General features: G+C 47.1%; 1 protein-coding gene across 1 annotated transcript in view; it reads left to right on the top strand.

The window, feature by feature from the left end:
- Positions 1-1,311: 1,311 nt before the first annotated feature.
- LOC140427756 (calcipressin-1-like) overlaps positions 1,312-26,308 on the top strand; it is a 97,406-nt gene continuing 72,409 nt past the window's right edge. Inside the window, exon 1 of the mRNA XM_072513382.1 lies at positions 1,312-1,968. Coding sequence (XP_072369483.1) covers positions 1,687-1,968 — 282 coding nt within the window. The 5' untranslated portion in view covers positions 1,312-1,686. The remainder of the gene's footprint in view (positions 1,969-26,308) is intronic.

Genomic DNA, 26,308 nt, shown 5'->3' with positions numbered 1-26,308 from the left:
GAGGTGCTCCCCTCCTCCATCTCCTCTCCAACAAGGCCGATAGATGCTGGGTGGCCATTCCATCCAGCGTCAGCACGGCTAAGTGGGTTTCCAAACTCACTTCACCATACAAGACTGGGTCACACCCATTGTGATGTAACAGATGTCATGAATCCTGGGGAGGCCTCTCATGGGATCTGTTGTGTTGGGCTTTCAATGTCTTGCAAAGGAATCTACCAAACACCTTGAGTTGTCCAAACCAGGGTCTTTATTGAATCACACGTGGTAAGATAGGGATCTGTTAGAGCAAGTTATCATGGAATTTCTTTGTACACCTCTGGAACTACACCTACCACGACTGTTCACCTGTATGTCTTACAACCGTCTCCTACAACCCTCTGATGATGTCTGGATGTGCCCCCACTTATATTGGAGTCTCTTGCCACAAGACTGCCGTCTTGAGACTGAGTGGTGTCTCTGAACCACCACCTACTGGTTGGAGGCTGCACACCATCCATCTATGACATTGCTTACAGGCATATCGCCACAGGATCTATCGGCCGCCGTCCCGCTCAGATTCTGGCAGGGCGCTGCCGGTAAATCACACCATATGTATCTCAATAAGGTCACCTCTCATCCTTCTAAACTTCAAACAGCACCAGCCCAACCTACTTAACCTCGCCTCTAAGAAAATCCCTCCATCCCCAGGATCAACTGAGTGAACCTTCTCTGGACTGAAAGAGAAAATGCTGGAAAATCTCAGCAAGTCTGGCAGCATCTGTAGGGAGAGAAAAGAGCTAACGTTTCAAGTCCGATGACTCTTGTCAAAGCTAACAGGCAGAGAAAGTTGGAAATATTTATACTGTGGAGTGAGAATGAAAGATGAGTCATAGCCACAGAAACCCAGGGAAACCGGGTGCTAATGGCCACAGAAACCGCGGGGAAAGAGTGCTAATGGCAGTCCCCAGAGAGAACAAAAGATGTGAAAGGCCAAACAGCAGGGAAATTAATATCAGAGGATGAACTGGAGGTGTGGGGGAAGGGGAAGCAAAGAGGAAAAAGGTGCAGGAAAGGTGGATAAGATTGGGTGGGGGGGATTCAATGTATATTAAGAAAGAAATGGTAAAAGACAGTTAAAATGAAATGAAAACAAATGGGTCGAGGTGGGGCTGATCATCTCTGGACTGCCTCTAATGCCAGTCAGTGTATCTATGGTAAGGGGACCAAAATGGGCCACAGTATCCCAGGGGACACTAAGCTGTGAGAGTCGGTTTCTTGAACAGAAAATAAGAATTCCTCGGGGGAGTAGGAGTGAATGCTTGAGATGTTGTTGATTTGCCGCGGTTGAGCGGAGTGACGGATTAACATTGCTACCAGGTTAAAAATGGCAACAGATTTGGATCGTATTGCCAGTGCTGACGTTCAGGGCCGTGTTAACTTGTTGCGTCGTGTCCTGGTAACAAAGTATCGGCGCCGGGCAGAGGAGCTGGTGTCAGGAGGTGGCACTGAGTGACTGGATGCTGCTTGGACCCAAAGAGCATTCAACCTCCCGCAAGAGGGGTGGAGGTGGCGGCTTGCTGAGGGAGGGAGGCGCTCCATCATCCCCCACCCCCTCCAATTGAAAATATTAGTTTCACATCCTCCTCTTTCCCCCCCCCCCAAAAAAAACTGCTTTGAAATCAAAAGCCCCGGGGCTAGGTGGAAATAATGACGGTAGCGAATAGCGGTGATAGTGAGAAGAGAAGCTTGGCCGATGCCGACATGGAGAGCGATCAGGAGATGTTTCCGGACGCTGCAGACGGCCACTGTTCCGCCTCTAACGGGGAGGTGCAGCCGGAGACTCGGATGGAGGCCGAGCCGGCGGCCGGGGAGCCGGGCAGCTCCGGGCAACCGCAGCAAATGCACCTGCGCTCGCAGCTGGACGATCTGCCCACCTCCACCATCGCCTGCAACGTGGACGAGCGGGTGTACGTGGACGCCTTGTACCGAGTAAGCGCCTCTTTTTATTTTCCCTCATGGAAACACTAGGCCTGTGTGTGTGTGTGTGTGTGTGTGTGGAGGGCAGCACCATCCAGGCCGGCAGGAAGGAGCCCAGGCTCTGCTTCACTCACACCGGCTGTTAACCGGGCCTAAAGTAAAATAAACCTTCACCCCGCCACCCCCCTTTTTAAACTCTCACACTTGGTTACAACAACGTCATTGTGTAATCGTGCAGCAGAAATAAAAAGCCCCACTTTGGTGACTTGATACATAAAAATGTAAGGCAGTTCTGTCTTTGAACAATGATGTTTTGATTATTTCCCCCTCAATCCTTTTTTTTTAACACAGAAAAGATGGCACATTCCCAGTGCCTGTCTTGAATAATGCTGCAAATCCTCTGACAGTTTTAAAATTGTGAATGTGGAAGTTTTTGGTACTACTGAAGAAATGGTGTGGGAGAAAGTTAACTTGATGCAGTCCATCAAGAGGGTGAATGAGAGGCCTTTCCTCTCTCTTCCCCCCCCCCCCCCCCAATCCTATATTCTAGGTGCTAGTTACAGTTTAATATAACGTTGTTTTCTTTATGTTTCTATACTGTACTGGCCCTGAAAAGTGAAAGTATGTTTCTGTTTTGTGTGATTCGTCCACACATCGATTATCAACTGGGTGAGCTGAAAAGGTTCATGTCTGTTTAACCGATGTTGGTCAGTGACTTGAGGATGCATTAGATTGTGTTTGCCCGAAGGTCATCTTGTGCTTTTTTTCTGTGCAATGCAAACATAAAGTGGATTATTAATTTCTGATGTTGTCACATCTACGATGTTCTTAGCTTTTTGCTATCTTTGACCACTGTTTCCTAAGCCACGGACTAGCTCTTTATCTGTGCTGAGGGTACAGCTTGATTTTTTTTCTAGAATGAACTTTCTCTGAATAATTGTGGGAAAATTGTACTTAAGCCAATACATATTATTACTACTATTCCAATTAATTGAGTGCTATTATAGCACGAGTACCAGTTTCAGACTTGTTACTGCTTTGAATGATTGAATTGGCAGACGTGTATTGTATTATTCATTTCACTTTACTCCCTGTCAAGCGGAATAAAACTGTGCAAAAGTACAAGCAGATATCGCGAAGTCCAGTGCATCAACTTTTAATTGCCAGTTAAATTTTAATGATGGTGAAAAGATGATGGGACATTGGGCTCTCCGCCATCATCTTAAAAAGGATTATCGATTCATTTGAAGTTTGCTTCGTACTGATTGTGATTCTTGTGCAAACCAATACAAGGCAAGTGTTTCTGTCCAGACTCCACTTATGGAAGTGCAAAATGCCTGTCAGTTCAGCTGCTGCACTCCTGCCTGGCTCGCATTTTTTATCCATGTGCAACTGCTCCAAGTTTTGCATTGCTGCAAACTTGTAGACTTCAATGGATTTAAAACACAGCCAACACAGAACCAAAGGGGAAGATTTGGTCCAATTAAATCTCCTTGACATTTTCTTCGAATTGAACTGTGGAAAGGTCTATGACTTTGTGTACCTCAATTTAGGGGCGGCACGGTAGCACAGTGGCTAGCGCTGTTGCTTCAAAGTGCCAGAGTCCCAGGTTCAATTCCCAGCTTGAGTCACTGTCTGTGCAGAGTCTGCATGTTCTCCCCGTGTCCCTGTGGGTTTCCTCCGGGTGCTCTGGTTTCCTCCCAAAAGGCATGCTGTTAGGTTATTTGGACATTCTCTCTCCATGTACCTGAACAGGCGCCAGAGTATGGCGACTAGGGGATTTTCACAAGTAACTTCATTGCAGTGTTAATGCAAGCCTACTTGTGACAATAATAAAGATTATTATTATTATTATTATTTCCAAAAATAAAGAATGGGGAGTTGACAATTCAGAGTATAAAAAAAGGGAATAGGCAAGGCATTCGTAGATTAGGAAGTAGCAGGCTACATGTTTAAATGTCTCAAGGAGCAGTAACATGGATTTGGAAACTGAATTTACAGATTATATCAAAGGGAGCAGTTGGATCCAAGAAAAGAGAGCTTGGAAATTGCTAAATGAGTTGGAGGGAAACTTGACACAAAAATGTGACATACTACACATAAAGCAAATATAAGAACATTAAACCAATCAGCCCATGACTATACCACAATTAAATTAGATCATATCTGATCTTAAGCTCAACTTTTGTTCCTATGTCCCGTGATGCCCTTGCATTGAAAAAAATCTTAGGATCTCAAAATTGATCATTTTAGTTGTGAGCCTCAATAGCCATTTGGTGAAAAGTGTTCCAGATTTTCACTATCCTTTGTAAGATAAAGTGCTTCCTGAGTTCACTCTGAAACGACTGAGCTCTAATTTTAAATTGTGTCTTTTTCTTCAGGGTTGACTCACCAGAGGAAGTCTACCTCTGTATCTACTCAATCAAATCAATTATTTCAAACACTTCAATTGGATCATCCTTCAACCCATAAACTCCAGGGAATAATGCACAACAGCATTGTTTAAACTGTCCTCTTAACTTAGCCATTTAAACTACGATATTGTCTTAGCAAAGCTGTGCTATATTTCCTCCAATCCTCAGAGAATTGCAGTACTCCAACTGAAGCATCGCTTCTACACTTTTATACTCGAACCCCTTTGAGAGAGAGAGACCAAAATTCCATTTGTCGTTTTTTGATTACTTTTTTGATAACAGAATGACTTCAGGAGTGATGTTGAAGTAGCTTAGAATTAAGTTGAAAGAGATCTAAGGGGGTTTCATTGGATCCAATGCTCAACGGGCTCAATCATTATGAAGCAACAATCAACATAACATGTACAACAACGAAAGTTCTCGCGTAAACCACATAAAAAGATCCACAATACCGATTCCCAAAGTCTAAGGTATGAGCAAAGACTGGAAATGTTTGGCCTTCATTGCTTGAAAGGAAAACGGGGAGGTAATCTTGTTTGTAACATAGAAAACTTATGGCACAGAAAGTGACCATTCAGTTTATTGCAACATGACCTAATTCTACTTTCTGGTTTTTATTCCGTAGTCCTAGCTATAATAATAGCTTAAAGGCTTCAGTGAAGCTACTGTGAAAAGCCCCTATTCGCCACATTCCGGCCCCTGTTCGGGGAGGCCGGTACAGGAATTGAACCCTTGCTGCTGCCTTGTTCTGCATTACAAGCCAGCTGTTTAGCCCACAGTGCTAAACCAGCCTCATTAGAGCATTTTAAGTGCATATACAAGTATTCTTATAATATGATGAGGATTTCAGGTCGTGAGATCCAGGCCCTCACTATCCTCCGTGTGAAAAGATTCCTCACCTCCCCTCTGATCCTGTCAATTACTTGTAGCTGAACTAGTGTTTTTCAATACAGTTCCAGTGTAATACCCCCTGCTCTTATATTCTGGGCCTCAGCACAAAAATCCCATATGCTTTCTTAACCAACTTATCTGTCTGTTCTGCTACACCTTTCAGTAATCTGCCATTTATTGTGTACTCCCGTGCCTTTTTTGCTGTCCCTAAATGCAGTACCTCCCATTTCTTCCGATTTAATTCTATTTTCCACTTTTCTGTCCATCTGACTCGTCCACTGATACCTTTCTTCTTCATTCATAGTCCCTTGACCAATGTTTGTATCATCTGTAAACTTCGAAATCAGCCCCCCCCCCCCCCGCTACGTTTAAGTCGAAACCATTGATCTAAATCATCACACTGCAAAGAACCTGCACCAAGTCCTGCAGGGCCCAGTTGAAGCAGCCCTGCAGTCACAAAGGCATCCATTGACCATTATCCTTGCCTCTGCCACTGAGTCAATTTTGAATCCAAGTTCCTAATTGCCCTTGGATACCACAGGCTTTTATTTTTCTCACCAGTCTACCTTGGGGTACCTTGACAAAAGCCTTGCTAAAATCCATGCAAGTTGACATGATATTCCCTTAACAAATCCAGACTGACTGTCCTTGATTAATCCGCGGCTTTCTAAAGGATGATTTGCACCGTCCCTCAGCATGATTTACCCACCCAGGAAGCTGTGTCTGTGCGGGTTGCCTCCGGGTGCTCCGGTTTCCTCCCACAAGTCCCGAAAGATGTGTATTCGGTTAGGTAATTTGGACATTCTGAATTCTCCCTCTGTGCTCCCGAAGAGGCGCCGGAATGTGGCGACTGGGGGCTTTTCACAGTAACTTCATTGCAGTGTTAATGTAAGCCTACTTGTGACAATAAAGATTATTATTATTATACTTGACATACCTGTAATTTTACTCTGCATCTAATGTTCCTGCCTTTTTAAACTTGACATACCTGTAATTTAACTCTGCATCTAATGTTCCTGCCTTTTTAAACAATGGACAATGCTAGCAGTCCTCCAGCACTACACCGGTAGCGAGAGAGGATTGGAAAATGATGGCCAAACAAATGCTGTGGTTATTCTTCCTTTGATTCTTCTAACAGAATGTGATACACCTCCTCTAGGCCTGGTAATGTATCCACTTGCAAAGTTGCTAAATCCCTTGGTGTTTCCTCTCTTACTGTGTATATACCATCCAGTATTTCACACTACAGCTGGTTTAGCACACTGGGCTAAATAGCTGGCTTTTAAAGCAGACCAAGGCAGGCCAGCAGCACGGTTCAATTCCCGTACCAACCTCCCCGAACAGGTGCCGGAATGTGGCGACGAGGGGCTTTTCACAGTAACTTCATTGAAGCCTACTTGTGATAAGCCATTTTCATTTCATTTTCCATTTCCTTAACTACAGTGTCTGCATTGTCTTCCCTGTTTTCTGAAAACTAATGGAATTAGAATTAAGAAACATTCATTCCCACATTCCTTGTCTTTACACACAAATTACTATTTTGATCTCTAATTGGTCCTATCCTTGCTTGGTTAGCATCTTACTGTTTATGTACTTTTAAAACATCTTTGGGATTTCCTTGATTCTACTTGCCAACATTTTGTTATGCCCTCTCAACTTATTTTTAATGTCACCTGTCCTCTGCACTTCCTGTACTTTCTAGGCTTTCTGCATATTGAGCTCAAGTTACCTGATTTAAGCTTTTCTTGTTTGCCTTTCCTACTCTCTGTGGCATCCAGTTACGTCTAGATTATCATAGAATTTACAGTGCAGAAGGAGACCATTCGGCCCATCGAGTCTGCATCGGCGCTTGGAAAGAGCACCCTACCCAAGGTCAACACCTCCACCCTATCCCCATAACCCAGTAACCCCACCCAACACTAAGGGCAATTTTGGACACTAAGGGCAATTTAGCATGGCCAATCCACCTAACCTGCACATCTTTGGACTGTGGGAGGAAACCGGAGCACCCGGAGGAAACCCACGCACACACGGGGAGGATGTGCAGACTCTGCACAGACAGTGACCCAAGCCGGAATCGAACCTGGGACCCTGGAGCTGTGAAGCAATTGTGCTATCCACAATGCTACCGTGCTGCCCTTACCCTTTTTTCTTCCTTAAATCACACTCTCATCGCAAACTTACCTTCAAGTAAGTGTTTTGTAAATTCAAACATTAAAGGACACAGGAACAAGCCCTTCTGCCCTCCAGACCTGCACCGATCATGATGCCTGTCGAAACTAAAACCTTCTGCACTTCCTGGGTCCGTATCCCTCTATTCCCATCCTATTCATGGATTTGTCAAGATGCCTCTTAAATGCCGGTATCGTATCTACTTCCACCACCTCCCCAGGCAGCGCGTTCCAGGCACTCACTACCCTCTGTGTATAAAAAAAAAACTTCCTTGCACCTTAAACCTACGTCCCCTAGTAATTGACATTGCCACCCTGAAAAAAGATCTGACTATCCACTCTGTCCATGCCACTCATAATTTTGTAAACCTCTTATCAGGTCACCCCTCAACCTTCATCGTTCTAATGAAAACAATCTGAGTTTATCCAGCCTCTCCTGATAGCTAATACCTTCCAGACCAGACAACATCCTGATAAACCTCTTCTGTACCCTCTCCAAAGCATTCACATCCTTCTGGTAGCGTGGCGGCCAGAATTGTACGCAATATTCCAAATATGGCCTATTCAAGGTTCTGTACAGCTGCATCATGACGTGCCCATTTTTATACTCAAATGCCCTGTGCCTTCTTGACTACCTTATCTACCTGCATTGCCATTTGCAGTGATCTGTGGACTGTAAGCCCAGATCTCTCTGCCATTTACTTTGTAATTCCCATCTGTATTAGACCTTCCAAAATGCATTACCTCACATTTGTCTGAAATAAACTCCCTCTGCCATTTCTCCACCCAAGTCTCCAACCAACATATATCCTGCTGTATCCTCTGACTATCCGCAACTCCACCAACCCTTATGTCACCTGCAAACATCCTAATCAGACCAGCTACATTTTCCTCCAGATCATGTGTGTATATATATATATATATATATATATATATATACACACAAGGTATATATATATACGCACAGATCCCTGAGGAACACCACTAGTCATAGAATTTACAGTGCAGAAGGAGGCCATTTGGCCCATCGAGTCTGCACCAGCTCTTGGCTTATTAAAGGGCACCATACTTAAATCCACGCCTCCACCCTATCCCCTTAACCCAGTAACCCGACCTAACCTTTTGGACACTAAGGAGCAATTTAACATGGCCAACTCACCTAATCTGCACATCTTTGAACTGTGGGTGGAAACCGGAGCACCCGGAGGAAACCCACACAGACACGGGGACACCGCCTTCCACTCAGAAAAGCACCCTTCCACTACTACCCTCTCTCTTCTGTGAGACATTTTCCCAATTTAAAACTTTTACTCTTGGTCTTTGTCCTTTTCCAGAACTATATTAAATCTAACTGAATTATCATCACTATGGTCTCACTATTAGCCCTGCCCAGCTTCATTCCCAAAAACTAAATGTCCCATTTGTGAGTTTGCTACATGCTGGCATAAAAATGCATTTTAAGAATTCTGTGCCTTCTATAACTTTAACATTAATATTAACTGGGATAAAATCAAAGTACAATCCAGTACTATTGCTCCCCTTTTATTTTCCTCACTCAGTAATTTGTCTACGTATTTACTCAAAGCAATATGACCTTTTCTTGATCCTCAGCAACCCATATGCTAGAAAGATGATCAAATAAGGTGTTTCAGCCTTCCTCATAGTTGTAAATGTTTCTTTTACCAGTATTGTGACCAAACCCGCCCACCTCCTTTTCTATCCAGTCTCAAAACTCGTAACCCTGAATATTGAGTTGCAATAGATATGTTATCATGCTTCCAAGTGTCTGTCTGTGCTGTCAGCGCATCGGTCTTATTTATTAGACCCTTGTATTGAAGTATGTACCACAATTCAACAACCAATGGTATGTTGTCTATTTTGTAGCCTTTACTTTCTGTCTTCCATACTCGCTTATAATTTTCTACCTTCTGTATCCAGCTTTGCTTTTTACCATCTGGGCCTCTATTCAGGTCCCATCCTCCTGCCAAGCTAGTCTTAACCCTAAACTCTCCCCAACAGCAACAGCAAACCACCCTCCAATGGCTCTATTGAAGTGTAACCTGTCCATCTTAGACATTTCGTATCAACCCCAGAATTACTTCCAGTGTCCCAGGAACCTAAAGCCCTCCTTCCTGCACCATCTCTCCAGCCACACATTCATCTGCTCTAGCCTCCTATTGGAGTGAGGCACTGGAAGTAATCCAGAGATTGCTACCTTGGATGACCTGCTTATTTTTCCCTAATTTCCAGAAAATCACCAGCAGGACCTCATCCCTCTTTCAATTGGAGTCACTGGTATTGACCTGGACCACAGCCTCTGGGTGTTCACCTTCTCCCCCCCCCCCCCCCCCCCCATACCCCTCTTAAATGCTGTGTAGGAACTAAGTTGCCCTGGCACCACGGAGGAACATTCTATTGTGAATATATGTCCGTGGCCAGAGAAACGCCTGTCTGTTTCCGTAATTATTGATACCCCCATCTGTTACTTTTCTGACTTACTGCTTTCTCTTGATTCCAATCACCTGATCACTCAATTTTTTTTAGCTACAAGTTTTCCCCATTATTATTTATGCTTGATTGTAATTACCGGGTGTCTGATATGACTCTCGGGCAAATTAGGTACTGCCCTCATCCCATGAAAGAATTTTTAAAAATGAAGTGAAAAAAAGAACCCTTTGAATTGGCAGGGGCTGGTTTAGCTCAGTGGGCTAAACAGCTGACTTGTAATGCGGAACAAGGCCAACAGCGCGAGTTCAATTCCCGTACCAGTCTCCCCGAACAGGCGCCGGAATGTGGCGATTCGGGGCTTTTCAGAGTAACTTCATTGAAGCCTACTTGTGACGATAAGCGATTATTATTATTATAAAGCAGTGAGTGGGCAAACTACAGCCCCGCGGGAGCTTCTGATCCAGTCAAAGTTGTTCAGGCCAGAGGTGGGCGTTTGCCAAGGAATGTGGCTGCGATGTTAGGTCAGTGCATGTGGAGGAGCATGGAGAGCAGCACCAGGTAAGTGTGCACGCAAGATTACTTACGAGATAACTGGTTTCCATTTCCATTTTAGTTTTCCAAATATGCGCACTGGAATTTTGACTTATTTTAATGCGAGTTTTACAACTTCTTAAAAATTTAACTTAACTCTTATCTTTTGTTTCCCCATTTTTCTCATTTCCCCTCTGCCCTGCTGCCCATCTGTTCTGCCCGTGGTACCATCGGCTGGTGCTGCCCATGCCAGTAATATGCTTTGTGCCCCCCTGTAGGGGCTACTGTGAGCGCTGCCCTTGGGTGGGTTGTGGATGCCCCGTCGGCGAGTGGTGGCTGTTTAGGGGCGTATGGCGAAGGGTGGGGGTAGTGGGGGCTAGGATACAGGGGTTGGGGACTGGGGTGCGGGGTGTGGTGTGGTGGGAGAGTGGGGGGCCAAGGTGCGGGGGTGGGTGCACCCATATGGCTGGTGACACTATGCAGCACCAGGGACCAAGGTGTGTGGTCAGTGGAGTGCGCTGTTAGATGGCTGTCTTGCAGGCGACGGCAATGATGGTACGTTACTGGACACTGCCCCAGTCATGTGAACCAAATGCAACTCAAAAAAGCTTGGGGTTCATTACACTTAAAAGGATGGGCTGTGTTAATTTAAGAATTTAGCATTCAGCCTGAGTTTGAGAAAAATGGGACTGAAATATCAGTGTTAAACTTAAAGAAGGGCAATTACGAAGGTATGAGGATGGAATTGGCCAAAGGGGATGACATATGGGTCAGCAGGTAAGACAATAGATGAGCAATGGCAGACATTTCAAGAGATAATTCATGATTCCCAGCCCCAGAGGGGCTGTTTAGCACAGGGCTAAATCGCTGGCTTTGAAAGCAGACCAAGGCAGGCCAGCAGCACGGTTCAATTCCTGTACCAGCCTCCCCGAACAGGCGCCAGAATACGGCAACTAGGGGCTTTTCACAGTAACTTCATTTGAAGTCTACTTGTGACAATAAGCGATTTTCATTTCATTTCAAAAATACATCCCAATGAGGAGGAAAGACTTTCGGGTGAGGAAGAACCTACCATGGATAACTAAGGAAGTTGAGGAGGGTATTAAGTTGAAAGTGGAAACATATAAGATGCCAACGGTTAGTCGTAGACCAGAAAAGTGGGATAGATTCAGAATGTAGCAAAGATAGACTATTAAAAAATCAGGAAGGAGAAAATAAATGAGGACAAGTTGGTGAGAAATATAAAAACAGCTAAGAGCCTTTTTTAAGTACCTTAAAAGGAAGAGAGAAGTTAAAGAAATCATTGGCCCCTTAGAGCAGTGGTTCCCAGCCTTTTCAGCAAGTGGGTGTTTGTAGTTCAATGTATTTCGAACTTGAGCCAGGTTACTATACCTCCCTGGCACCCTCCCCTAACAGTAGCACAGGTGGTTAGCACTGTGGCTTCACAGCACCAGGATCCCAGGTTCGATTCCCCACTGGGTCACTGTCTGTGCGGAGCCTGCACGTTCTCCCCGGTCTGCGTGGGTTGCCTCCGGGTGCTCCGGTTTCCTCCCACAGTCCAAAGACGTGCAGGTTAGGTGGATTGGCCATGATAAATTGCCCGTGGGCAATCACCCGGATAGGGTGGACGTGAGGGCTTAAGTGGGTCGGTGCAGACTCGATGAGCCGCATGGCCTCCTGCACTGTATGTTCTATGTCTAACTCAGTGCAATTTCCTGCCCACTCACATAAATCAGCTGGAAAATCATAGAATGTTCTTCATATTCTGACATGCAGTAATGGGGTCAGAGTCCTCTCCCTCACGGAACACAAGCACCAAAATGCAGTCCACACATTACAGGAGCTTAGATTTTCTGGGACTTTGTGAACATATTTGGCATCTAACCGTTTAGTGCATTAATCAGGATCAGTAAACAGGAAAAAATGTTCGACATGTATTGCAGTGCTTAACATGAAGGTGGAATTGTGAAACAATTTCTCTCAAGGGCTTCTTGCCATACAGCTTATTAAAAAGCATATCTTCTTGTTGACTCATTGCAAATATAATTTACATTTGTGTGGCAATTGATCAACAGGAATGTGTTGAAATGCCTCACAGGATGAATTTCTTTTGAAGTACAATGACTTGTGGTTTCCGCAGTTACCCGGCCTCCCCAGGCAAGCTCTGGACAACAGCGTTATAATAATCTTTATTAGTGTCACAAGTACATTAACACTGTAATGAAGTTACTGTGACAATCCCCTTGTCGCCACATTCCGGCGCCTGTTCGAGTACACAGAGGGAGAATTCAGAATGTCCAATTCATCTATCAGCACATCTTTCGGGACTTGTGAGAGGAAACCCATGCAGACACAGGGAGAACGTGCAGACTCCGCACAGACAGTGACCCAAGCTGGGAATCAAACCTGGGACTCTGGCGCTGTGAAGCAACTGTGCTAACCACTGCTACCGTGCTGCACTAAACAGTGTTTGGAAGCTGAGCTCCCGGTCAGAGCCTCTGAACCGCGAGTCAATGAAAACTCTGCTCCTGCTGAAGATGGTGGAGCCGTTGTGCTAGAAAGACAGCTAGAAGCTCGAGTAAGGGTGAATATCACACTCTCGGGGAAGAAGAGGAGAAGTTACAGGTACAGATTCAGCACAGTGAGAGGAAGCAATCCATCATGGATGTTGAATCTGCCCCACCCAAAGACGAGGCCAACGGACAGCATGGGGGTGGAAAGAGGCGGTTGGCAAGACAGCCATAGGAGGGAAGGTGGTGAATGTGGGAATGAAAGACGAAGAAATACCACAGCAGTCTGGATGGGAAGAAAGAGGATGCTTTAAGGCAGTTACCTGGGGATGGGCTTCAGGGTCTGCGATCATGAAGCGACTGCTGCCACTGTACGTAGCCTGGCTCCACAAGAGATTCCCTTGACACGTTCGAACACATTAGAACAGCTGTGATAAAAGGTCCACACCGAAAACATTGATTCATCCGCCACCTCCATGAATATAGCGATCTGTTCATGGTTTCGAGCACTTTATGAAATTTGTTTCAGCATGTACAGTTGTTTTGATTCCGTTTACACCTTTTCACACTGTGGGTTGGGAGTTGTTACTTGTGTCAATTGGTTGATACCGTTAGCTGCAGCCGCTATTGGAGCTGGAGCCGAGCCTTTGGAAATGGAGAGAGAGAGAGCGAACCGGCTGAATGGTTTCGGATATCTGCTCGAAGGCTCTTCCCGAGGCAGGAAGGCGAAGAGACCGCTGCTTTTCTCCCACTCGAAAGCAATGTCAGGACTTGGAGTCTGCCCCATGGCCACGGCACACTTGCACGCCTCTTGTGACAAACCAGTTGGAAACCACTGCCTTAGAGAATGAAACTGGGGAAGAAAGAAACAGCAGAGGAGTTTAAAACAATATTTTGCAACGTTCTTTATTGTAGAGATACTACGGGCATCCCAGAAATGGTAAAAAAAAGATATGGGGGAGGAAATAAATAGAGTCACCATCACCAGTCAAACTAATGGGGTTAAAGGATACCAAGTCCCCTGAACATCAGGATCTTGAAGGAGGTAACTACAGAGGTCATGGATGCATTGGTAGTTTTTCCCCCCCAGAATCTTTCAATTTTGGAACCGTGCTAAAGGATTGGAAAACTGCCAATGTGGTATCATTGTTCAAAAAGGGGAGGAGGCAAAATGTAGGAAACTACAGGCCAGTTAGTCCAACCAGTTATTGGAATGATATTAGAATTGATTATTAAGGAGAGAAGAGCAATGCATTTGGAAAGTGGTAATCAGATCAGGCAGAGTCAGCATGGTTTCATGAGGGAAAATCATGGCCGGAATTCTCCGGCCGTTTGCTGGCAGCGGGTTGCTCTGGTCCCTCCGGGAACACTCTTTCCCCCCCCCCCCCCCCCCCCCACAATCCCTGCGTTCCCTGGCAGCATGGGGTGGCTTCATTTTGGAATTCCCTTTGGCAGCTGTGGGAGCAGAGAAACCCGCCACCAGTGAACAGCGTGCCGCTGCCAAGAAACACGGGGCTGGGGAACTGGAAAACCCAGGTTTACGCAGCTGGAAAACTGGGAAGTCCAGGTCCATGCTTGACATATTTATTAGTCATGATGTGGAGATGCCGGCGTTGGGCTGGGGTATAAGTCTTACAACACCAGGTTAAAGTTCAACAGGTTTGTTTGGAATTACTAGCTTTTGGAGCGCAGCTCCCTCATCAGGTGGGCTGCCTTCCCCGCCAGAAAACACACGGCGGGGTGGTCGGTAAATCCTGCCCAACGTCTCCAGACAGTCATAAGTGAACTGGCGAACAGTCCCAACGTTGTAGCCCATAACCACAGATCTTGCTTTTGCCAACCTCTGCCCAGCTCTGGAGTAGAATCTCGCGTGACTACAATCTACATTTGTGAAAACTGTGATTTTCAAGTTAAAATAGACATTTTGTTTGTTAACTCTTTCAATTAAGTTTCAAAGAACAAAGAAATGTACAGCACAGGAACAGGCCCTTCGGCCCTCCAAGCCCGTGCCGACCATGCTGCCCGACTAAACTACAATCTTCTACACTTCCTGGGTCCGTATCCCTCTATTCCCATCCTATTCATGTATTTGTCAAGATGCCCCTTAAATGTCACTATCGTCCCTGCTTCCACCACCTCCTCCGGTAGCGAGTTCCAGGCACCCACTACCCTCTGCGTAAAAAACTTGCCTCGTACATCTACTCTAAACCTTGCCCCTCTCACCTTAAACCTATGCCCCCTTGTAATTGACCCCTCTACCCCGTGGAAAAGCCTCTGAATATCCACTCTGTCTATGCCCCTCATCATTTTGTAGACCTCTTATCAGGTCGCCCCTCAACCTCCTTCGTTCCAGTGAGAACAAACCGAGTTTATTCAACTGCTCCTCATAGCTAATGCCCTCCATACCAGGCAACATCCTGGTAAATCTCTTCAGCACCCTCTCTAAAGCCTCCACATCCTTCTGGTAGTGTGGCGACCAGAATTGAACACTATACTCCAAGTGTGGCGTAACTAAGGTTCATGGACCCAAGTTCAAGTTGAGGCAAACGGGTTTCAGGGTAAAATCGTGTTTTATGTTACTTTACACCAGAACATTTTACAGACTCTCCTCTGCAATATTTTTATAGGATGACCTAGTAATATACCATTATGCATGACTTCTTCATTAAAACTGCATGATGCCACTGTTTGAAAGTTCTCAAGGTAGTTGTGCTTTAAGGAAGGAAGTGACTAGTGGATAATTTTTTTGCCAGTAACATATTATTGCACTGTATGTGGTATGGCAAACTAAAGCAGGGCCCGGTAGAGTTTTATACAGCCCTGCCAGCAGGATAATAAACCATGGTTCCTGTTTAAGAAAAATAAAAAGTACAGTAAACTCCATTTTATGCACCAACCAGAATTCTGCAAAAAGCAATTATGACGTGATCGGGTGATCGGGACGCCCCCCCCCCCCCCAAACCTGAACGCAGTATGGGAGGGTCCCCACCCCCAAGCCAGGCAACTGGAGCCCGATTTGGGCATGTGCACAAAATGCCACCTTGACAGTCCAACCTGGCACCATGCTAACCTGGGCACCATGGCAGTGCCAAGCTGGCACCTAGGTGGCACTGCCAGAGTGCTAAACTGGCAGTGCCAAGGCACCAACCGTATAGCTTGTAAAGATTAATGCTGTAAACGGCCACTCTTCTCCCCCCACTCCCCGCCCACTCGCTGTAAACGGCCACACTCTTTTCCTGACACCAACTCAAAAGGTATATCATCGCTCTCCAGAATTGGCTCTGATTTCTCTTCAGTATTCCAGCTATTCACCAAGGTACAAGATTTCAAGGGGGTCTCTCCATTAGGTCACGACTCTGGATTCCATGGTTCAAACATTGGCCTCCCTGCAGCTCCTGTGCAGTGGCTTCAACTATCAGAAAACACCCTTGGTTTCCAATAGCCCACTGCTATGGCTTTCAACCGCAACAAGCTTATTACTTCCAGAGCTCCAGCTGCACCAAGGTTAACTGCCTTTCCCTAAGGATTTACTGCGGATTTCTTCATTTAGCTTCGAGCTAATTAAACCTTCCAGTCATTTTTCTCCTTAGCAGCTTTGTCTTGTGCTCGATACCAGTTACCACTCACAAGCTCCATCATAGACAACAGATCCAGCATTTACTTTTCTTCAGGTGTCGGTCTGACCTTCTCAGTTTACAAGGAGCTATAAACTGCCTCCTGAGGCAGACTCTTGGTTGCTTCCTGTTGGCTACACACTAGCTGAATTCACAGAATTCAACTTGAAACAAAGAATCTATCTGAGTTCCACGCATCTCCCTGGCTATGTGACACAGATAACCTGTTCTGAGATAGAAATGCAAATGAACTGCGTTTTAATTTCAAAGTCTTCCGTAATTCTTGGAAACCGCACGAATAACTTGTATATTTTACTGGATTAGCTCCAGACATCATGTCTCCTGTCCTTTCGGTAAGTAAACCCACCGGCTGTTTTATAATCTTGCCTTTCTTTTTTTTATTCGTTCGTAGGGCATGACCTACGCTGGCTTAACCAATATTTATTGTCCATCCCTAATTGCTCTTGAGGGGGCAGTTAAGCGTTAATCACATTAATGTGGGTCTGGAGTCACATGTAGACCAGACCAGGTAAGGATGACAGATTTCCTTCCCTGAAGGATATTAGTGAACCAGGTGGGATTTTACGACCATCTATCTTTACCCCCCCCCCCCCCCCCCTTAAGTTCAAACCTATCGTTAGGTTAGAATTGTAACTGAAAGAAATTTCCAAATATTTAAGGAACATGGGGCTGGATTCTCCGATCACCGACACTGAAATCGTGTTCGGCAATTAGCCGGAGAATCCATTTTTACGCTGGAATCGGGGGCGGCGCTGTTTTCCGATGCTCTGCCCCCTCACAAACGGCGTACATCTCGAGGAGTACGCCACACACCGTCGGGACAGGCCCTCCCCTGATGCTTCACCCCCGATGGGCAGAGTCCCCGATGGTGGACTCGGCCCAGTGTCCTCACAACTTTCAGGTACCTCGTGTGGCAGATGCGGACTGTGTCCAGCGCCGCCACAGTCGGGGGAGGGGGGGGGAGTTGTTCCATTGGCCAGGGAGACTGTTGAGGGGTGGCAAAGGGGGTTACAGGGGGGCCGCCGCCGTACGCATGCGGACCCAGCCATTCTGCGACCACATCCGTGGCTGCTAGCCACCCCACCGAGCAGAGGAGCGGCGTGGGGGCGGCACCGACTTTTTGGTCGTAAGACCAGACGGACCCTGCGGACATAGCCGCAAAATCGGAGAATCCAGCACGTAGTGTCGCGAATGATTTTAGTCTGGGTCCTCAAATAAAATAAAACTCAGCGAAGTACATACATATGGTTTAGCTGGTTTAGCTCAGTGGGCTAGACAGCTGATTTGTGATGCAGAACAAGGCCAGCAGTGCGGGTTCAATTCCCATACCAGCTTACCTGAACAGGCCGCGGAATGTGGTGACTAGGGGCTTTTCACAGTAACTTCATACTTGTGACAATAAAAGGTTATTATTATTACATATACGTTTCACAGGGGCGGCATGGTGGCATAGTGGTTAGCACTGCTGCCTCATGGCACTGGGGACTCTGGTTCGATCCCGGCCCCGCGGAGGTCACTGTTCGTGTGGTGTTTACACATTATCCCCGTGTCTGCGTGCGTCTCAGCCCCACAACCCAAAGATGTGCAGGTTAGGTGGATTGGCCACGCTAAATTGCCCCTTAATTGGAAAAAAAAATAATTGGGCGTTCAAATTTATATTAAAAAAAAATACACATATGTTTCATCACAGCTGCAAAATTTGAATTTTTTTCCCCACAAATGGATAGACTTTCTTTAAGTCTAGCTGTTAACCTTTTAAATTAATATAGCCCCACCCTTTTAAATGTAATTGAGCCCCAAGGTATTTTGAGTTGCATTTGGTTCAAGGTTGCCCATCAGTTTCTCAAGCAAATGCTCCCATTTTCTACAGTTTAATGCCTTAATGTCTAGGGCTCCAAGTTATATTCAATAACATAAGAATTATGAATCAGACATTCACAACGCCAGAAAAAAAGTCCCAGCCTGTTCAGCTTTCCCCGATAAGGATCATGCCAGAACTGAGACGATATACTTGTGAATCTTTTTTGCTCTCCCCGGTTGACGATTCAAGATCTGACTCGCTCTCCTCCAGGCAATAAATAGGTTGTTGTGCTTTTTTTTTTGTTCATGAGGCTTTGATATTGAGCTGTGTGCTTACGTAATGCCTTCTTCAATGCCAGGAGCATCCAGAATAAGGTGGGTGAACTTGTGGCATGGGTTGGTACCTGGGACTTCGATGTTGTGGCCATTTCGGAGACATGGATAGAGCAGGGACAGGAATGGTTGTTGCAGGTGTCGGGGTTTAGATATTTCAGTCAGCTCAGGGAAGGTGGTAAAGGAGGGGGAGGGGTGGCATTGTTAGTCAAGGACAGTATTACGATGGCAGAAAGGACGTTTGATGAGGACTCGTCTACTGAGGTAGTATGGGCTGAGGTTAGAAACAGGAAAGGAGAGGTCACCCTGTTAGGGGTTTTCTATAGGCCTCCGAAAAGTTCCAGAGATGTAGAGGAAAGGATTGCAAAGATGATTCTGGATAGGAGCAAAAGCAACAGGGTAGTTGTTATGGGGGACTTTAACTTTCCAAATATTGACTGGAAACGCTATAGTTCGAGTACTTTAGATGGGTCCGTTTTTGTCCAATGTGTGCAGGAGGGTTTCCTGACACAGTATGTAGATAGGCCAACGAGAGGCGAGGCCGTATTGGATTTGCACTGCAGCCTACGGCGCTGAGGACCCGGGTTCAAATCCCGGCCCTGGGTCACTGTCCTTGTGGATTTGCACATTCTACCATTGTCTGTGTGGGTTTCACTCCCACAACCCAAAGATGTGCAGGTTGGGTGGATTGACCACGCTAAATTGCCCCTTAATTGGAAAAAAATAATTGGGTAGTCTAAATTTTTTTTAAAAGGCGCGCGTAATAAGTGCTTGGCTTAAGGTATCACAAAGTCATCGCCAATGGCATGCGCTTTAACAAACGCTGGTATAATCAATCCAGCTTTGGGAATAAGGTTAAAATTGACACACACCCTCAGCACTGACTAACTACTTCAGGTCAGTTTATGAACAGTTGATTGTACACATTCCCTGACCTTCAAGGGAAAGACAACTGAAGCTGCACACATTCTAAAATGGTGCTGTCACTAGGTTTATTTAGTGTAATGGCTTAGAAAAAAGCTTAAAGCCAAGAGGCTTTGATATTGAGCTGTGTGCTTCTTACGTAATACTCTTAATTCATCATTTCATATTGCTCTACTGCCAGCAACAAATCTGTAACCAAGCATTCAACCCCCTTGGCCAAAGCAGGACTTCAGCCCATTGTTGGGATTCTTCCTTACAAAGATTTTTCCTGATCACCTGCTCTCCCAAAGTGAAAGGAAGGCTAAATGCTATTGGACTATATTCAATTGAATCCGATGCAGCCGTTGGACTTCGTTAAACTCAATAGGCTCGCCTGTGAAGACCGCTTTTCAGTTTTGTGAACGATCTTCAACATTGATCTCTCTGACCCAGATCGGATTCCTGCTCGTGTGTTATTTCAAAGTCGAATGATTTACAGGAATCACGAGTGTCCTCTGTACTCGACTGCATCTGTACCCTAAATTGTGCCATAGGCAGTGCAACCCCAGTTCTATCCCTGTCTTTTACAAGGTTCCCTACTCTTGGAGCATCTACTTCATTGAGCAGGAACTCAACCCTGCAATGAGCATCGCAAACAATCCACAAAACCAAATAGGCGAAATACTGTTCCAATGAAGAGTCTTTATCGGACTTGAAGCATTAACTCCTGTATTTCTTTCCACAGATGCTGCCAAACCTTCTGGGTTTTTTCCAGCATTTTCTGTTTTTATAACACTTCTATTTTCTGTTTTCTTCTATTCTATTTCCTCCTCAACTGTTTTGGAGAACACTGGGCACATTTCATCCATAAAGAAAACATGGCATTTTAAAAGCTGAGTTAGCACCTTGTCCTAAATAAATCTATGTACCCTTCCACCTGGAGCATCCCATTGATGAAGATCAAGCTAACAAAATGACCCAAGTATCCGTTTCCTCTTCATGATAAGCCGGTAGTTCTTAGGCCACAGATTGACCACTCCTCCTGTCCATCTTTCAGGTAATATTTATGTAAACCTGTACCCTATTCACTTTGTAGATCGACATATACAAATTACACAGCCAAGCCAACACGGATAAGTATTTTAAGCAGTTCCGCAATTTTATTTTGTTAATTCTCATCCTTGTTTTCAAATCCTTCCATGTCCTGGCTCCTCGCTATCTCGTGAATCTCCTCCAGCCTCTCAATCCTCTTGCACTCTGTCCATTCTGACCACTTCCACCTCTTTAATTTTAATTGCCCTACTCTTGATGGAGATGCTTTCAGTTGCTTAAGGCCTAAGCTCTGGAAAATAAACTTTTCTTCCTCATTAAAGACACTCCTTTTAAGACCTGCTGTCATCTAACATAATAATAATAATCACTTATTGTCACAAGTAGGCTTCAATGAACTTACTGTGAAAAGCCCCTAGTCGCCACATTCTGGCGCCTGTTCGGGGGGAGGCTGGTACGGGAATTGAAGCGTGCTGCTGGCCTGCCTTGGTCTGCTTTTTAAAAGCCAGCTATTTAGCCCAGTGTGCTAAACCAGCCCCTTAAAATGAAAATCGCTTATTGTCACAAGTAGGCTTCAAATGAAGTTACTGTGAAAAGCCCCTAGTCGCCTCATTCCGGTGCCTGTTCGGGGAGACTGGTACGGGAATTGAACCGTGCTGCTGGCCTGCCTTGTTCTGCATCACAAGCCAGCTATTTAGCCCACTGTGCTAAACATCTCCTTGTGTGGGTGGATCAGTGTCATATTTTGTTTGATAACACTCCTTGGAATGTGCCACTATATAAATTCAAGTAGCTGTTGCTACACAGCCCACTGGTATTGATTCTTCGACTATCCAAAGGCTGTAAGGATATGCAAGGATTAATTAAGTTTCTTGTAGCAGGTACGTTGGCCCAGTGGCTATGGTTACTGGACTAGCAACCCAAACAAGCCCATGATTTCAATAAACCTGGTAAATCATGGGCTGGCACCAGAAAATTTACCATAAAAGCTGCCCGATCGCCAGGCTCACTCATGAATTTTAGAACGTGCCTGGTCACATCTGATCCACATTCCCACATTACATGGTTGACGTTTTTCCAAGGCAACTAGGATGGACAATAAATATTACATATATGTCATCTATATCCCAAGAACAATTTAAAAAAAAAAAACAAAGCCCGGCAATGATTTGATGACCAATTTCTGGTGCATCAGTTGCTTACAGGGATGTCCTTTGACATTGCCCCTGCGAGAGCTGTTGGTGAAACTTGGGTAAGAAGGTTCACTCGACTGATTTCTGCGATGAGGGGATTGCCTTATGAGGAAAGGTTGGACAGGTAGCTGTCGGAGTTTAGAGGAATGAGAGGTGATCTCATTGAAACATATATACAAGATCCTGAGGAGAATTGACAGGGTGGATCCTTCAAGGATATTTTCCCTTGTGGGAGCAACCATAACTCGGGGTCACAGTTTGAGAAGAAGGGGAGTCTCTCATTTTAAGGCCGAGGTGGGAATTTATTTTTATGTCAAGAGGGTCATTTTCTGTGGAATTCCCTTCCTCAGGGCAGTGGTGGCCATGTCATTTTTAAGGATGATTTAGATACATTCTTGATTGACAAGGAGGTCAAAGGGCAGATAGGAAAGTAGAGTCGAAAGCCAGAATTATTTCAGCCATGTTTTTTTCAAATGGTGGAGCAGGCTCAAGGAACCTAATGGCCGCCCCCTGCTCCTAACTCGTATGGTCATTTGTAACTTGTTTAGGTGTATGTACTGAATTTCACCCCTGCAACTAATGAGGATTCTATACGAGTAAAGTCCTGAGCAACTACTTGGATATCTTTTTGCTTTTATAAGTGAACCAATCGAGAAGACTTCCGGTTGCGGCCATGCGGAGCTAAGCCGCACATTCGGCGGCTCCCGCTAAAACGGACTTTTGGGCTCTCCAGAGGAGCCCCAACAGCAATTTTTTCGACGACTTCCAGTGTGGGAAGGTGAGCAAGGTCCCCCCCTCCATAGTATATGGATTGGACCAGGAGTGGAGCGGTCAAAAAAGCGTTTTTGGAGCAGCGAAAAGTGCGAGGGAGAAAAAACAAGATGGCGGCGGGCGGAGATCGAGCGGCATGGGTGCAGGAGCAGCAGGAGTTTCTCAGGCGCTGCTTTGAGGAGCTGAAGAAAGAGGTGCTGGCGCCAATGCTGACGGCGATCGAGGGGTTAATGGAGACCCAGAAGGCCCAAGGGGCGGCGATCCAGGAGGTGCGGGAAAAAGCCTCGGAGAACGAGGATGAGATATTGGGCCTGGCGGTGAAGATGGAGGCACACGAGGCGCTGCACAAGAGGTGGGCGGAAAGATTCGAGGACCTGGAGAACGGGTCGAGGAGGAAGAATTTTCGGATTCTGGGTCTCTCTGTGAAGGAGTGGAGGGTGCCGATGCCGGGGCATATGTGGCACGATGCGCAACTCGCTGATGGGTGCGGGGGCCTCTCCGAGTCCCCTGGAGCTAGATGGGGCTCATCAGGTCCTGGCGAGGAGACCCAAGGCCAACGAGCCGCCAAGGGCGGTAGTGGTGAGGTTTCATCGTTTCGTGGATAGAGAGTGCGTCTTGAGATGGTCCAAGAAAGAGTGGAGCAGCAGGTGGGAGAATACGGAGATCCGAATCTATCAGGACTGGAGTGCGGAGGTGGCAAAGAAGAGAGCTGGTTTTAATCGGGCCAAGGCGGTGCTCCATCGGAAGGGGATGAGGTTCGGAATGCTGCAGCCAGAGCGATTGTGGGTCACATTTAAGGATCGATACCACTACTTCGAAACGCCTGAGGAGGCTTGGACCTTTATACAAACTGACAGGTTGGACTCAAACTGAGCGATTGTGGTTGTGGGGGATGTCGGTTTTATACAGGGTTTTAACTATGCGTAGGGAATGTTCCACGGGTTGGGTGATGGATGGGGATGGGGGAAGAGATCTGATGGGGAGACTGTGAGAGAGTGTGGGCACCGGTGCTGGAGGGACGGGAGGCCCGGGGATGGGGGAATTGGGATAAGACCGCAACAGGAGCGGCGCCAGAGGGGGCAGGGCCGGCTCAGGAAAGCGCGGGCTTTTTCCCGCGCTAGAGAAGGACGGAGGGGTGGGGGGTGGAGGAGCGTACATTGATTGCTGGGAGGAGTGGGAGAGGGGATTCCCACACGGGGGGGGGGTGGGGGGGGGTCAATGGGACGGCAGGGGAGGCCGAGGTCAGCAGGAGTCAGCTGACTTACGGGAGTGTTATGGTGGGAGCAAAAGAGCTAGATACGGATCTAGCGGGGGGAGGGGGGGGGCAATAGGGTTGCTGCTGCATTGGCCGATGGGGAACTGGAAACAGAAGAGGTGGTCGGGGCGGGGTCCCCCGTCTGGGGGACTGGAGAGTGCGGGAGGCGCGGGCACGGGACTGGCCTAGAAAAGGAGATGGCTAGTCGGCAGGGGGAAGCCCCCCAACCCGGCAGATAACTTGGAATGTGAGGGGCCTGAATGGGCCGGTTAAGAGGGCCTGAGTGTTCGCGCACTTAAAGGGACTGAAGGCAGACGTGGTCATGCTTCAGGAGACACATTTGAAGGTGGCAGACCAGGTCAGGTTAAGAAAGGGATGGGTAGGATAGGTATTCCATTCGGGGCTGGATGCAAAGAACAGAGGGGTGGCAATACTGGTGGGGAAGCGGGTGCTGTTTGAGGCCAAGAATATTGTAGCGGACAATAGAGGTCGATACGTGATGGTGAGCGGTAGGTTGCAGGGGGCGTGGGTGGTATTGGTAAACTTTTACGCCCCGAACTGGGATGATGCTGGATTTATGAAGCGCATGTTGGGGCGGATTCCAGATCTGGAGGCAGGAAGCTTGATAATGGGGGGGGATTTCAACACGGTGTTGGACCCAGCATTAGATCTCTCCAGATCCAAGACTGGGAAGAGGCCGGCTGCGGCCAAGGTGCTTAGGGGGTTTATGGACCAGATGGGGGGAGTAGATCCGTGGAGATTTGCTAGGCCCTTGGCCAGGGAATTTTCTTTTTGTTCTCACGTACACAGAGCCTACTCCCGGATAGATTTTTTTGGTTTGAGTAGGGCGCTGATCCCGAAAGTGGAGGGAACGGAGTACTCGGCCATAGCCATCTCAGACCACGCCCCGCACTGGGTGGAGCTAGAGTTAGGAGAGGAGAGCGACCAACGCCCGCTGTGGTGTCTGAATGTGGGATTACTGACTGATGAGGAGGGGTGCGGGGATGCATTGAAAGGTATTTGGAGGCCAACGACAATGGGGAGGTGCAGGTGGGGGTAGTATGGAAGGTGCTGAAGGCGGTGGTCAGGGGAGAGTTAATCTCCATCAGGGCTCACAGGAAGAAGAGTGAAGGCAGGGAAAGGGCGAGGTTAGTGGGGGAGATCCTAAGGGTGGACAGGAGATATGCAGAGGCCCCCGAGGAGGGACTAGTTAGGGAGCGGCAAAGTCTCCAGACGGAATTCGACCTGTTGACCACAGGGAAGGCAGAGGCACAGTGGAGGAAAGCACAGGGGGCAACGTACGAGTATGGGGAGAAGGCGAGCCAGATGCTGGCACATCAGCTCCGTAAGAGGATGGCAGAGAGGGAGATAGGTGGAGTCAAGGATAGCTGGGGAACTACAGTGCAGAGTGGGGTGAAATAAATGAGGCATTTAAGGACTTTTATGAGGAGCTGTACAGATCTCAGCCCCCAGCGGGGGAAGAGGGAATGCGACGATTTCTAGATCAACTGAGGTTCCCGAGGGTGGAGGAGCAGGAGGTGGCTGGTTTCGGGGCGCCAATTGGGTTGGAGGAGCTGGTTAAAGGACTGGGGAGCATGCAGGCGGGGAAGGCCCCGGGGCCAGATGGGTTCCCGGTTGAGTTTTACAGGAAGTATGTGGACCTGTTAGCCCCGTTGCTAGTGAGGACTTTCAATGAGGCAAGGGAGGGGGGGACCCTGCCCCCGACAATGTCCGGGGCGCTGATCTCTCTGATCCTGAAGCGGGACAAGGACCCACTGCAATGTGGGTCGTATAGGCCGATTTCGCTCCTCAATGTGGATGGCAAAAGTGCTGGCTACGAGAATTGAGGACTGTGTCCTGGGGGGTGATTCATGAGGACCAGATGGGATTTGTAAGGGGCAGGCAGCTAAACACCAATGTGGGGAGGCACCTAAACGTGATTATGATGCCATCGGTGGAGGGAGAGGCGGAGATAGTGGCAGCTATGGACGCGGAGAAGGCCTTTGACCGGGTGGAGTGGGAGTATCTCTGGGAAGTGTTGCGGAGGTTTGGGTTTGGGGAGGGGTTTATCAGTTGGGTTAAGCTCCTTTATAGAGCCCCGGTGGCGAGTGTGGCTACGAATCGGTGGAGGTCGGAGTATTTTCGGCTGTATTGAGGGACGAGGCAGGGGTGCCCCCTGTCCCCCCTGTTGTTTGCATTAGCAATTGAGCCTTTGGCCATGGCATTAAGGGAGTCCAGGAAATGGAGGGGGGTGGTCCGAGGGGGAGAGGAGCATCGGGTGTCGCTGTATGCGGATGACCTGTTGCTGTATGTGGCAGATCCAGTGGAGGGGATGGTGGAGGCCATGCGGATCCTAAGGGAGTTTGGGGACTTCTCTGGCTATAAGATCAATGTAGGGAAAAGTGAGCTCTTTGTGGTGCATCCAGGGGACCAGGGAAGAGGAATAG

This window comes from Scyliorhinus torazame, chromosome 8, assembly GCF_047496885.1.
Source record: "Scyliorhinus torazame isolate Kashiwa2021f chromosome 8, sScyTor2.1, whole genome shotgun sequence".
Lineage (NCBI taxonomy): Eukaryota > Metazoa > Chordata > Chondrichthyes > Carcharhiniformes > Scyliorhinidae > Scyliorhinus > Scyliorhinus torazame.
The sequence above is the reverse complement of the archived record's forward strand: the minus strand, read 5'-3'. Positions and strand labels throughout refer to the sequence as shown.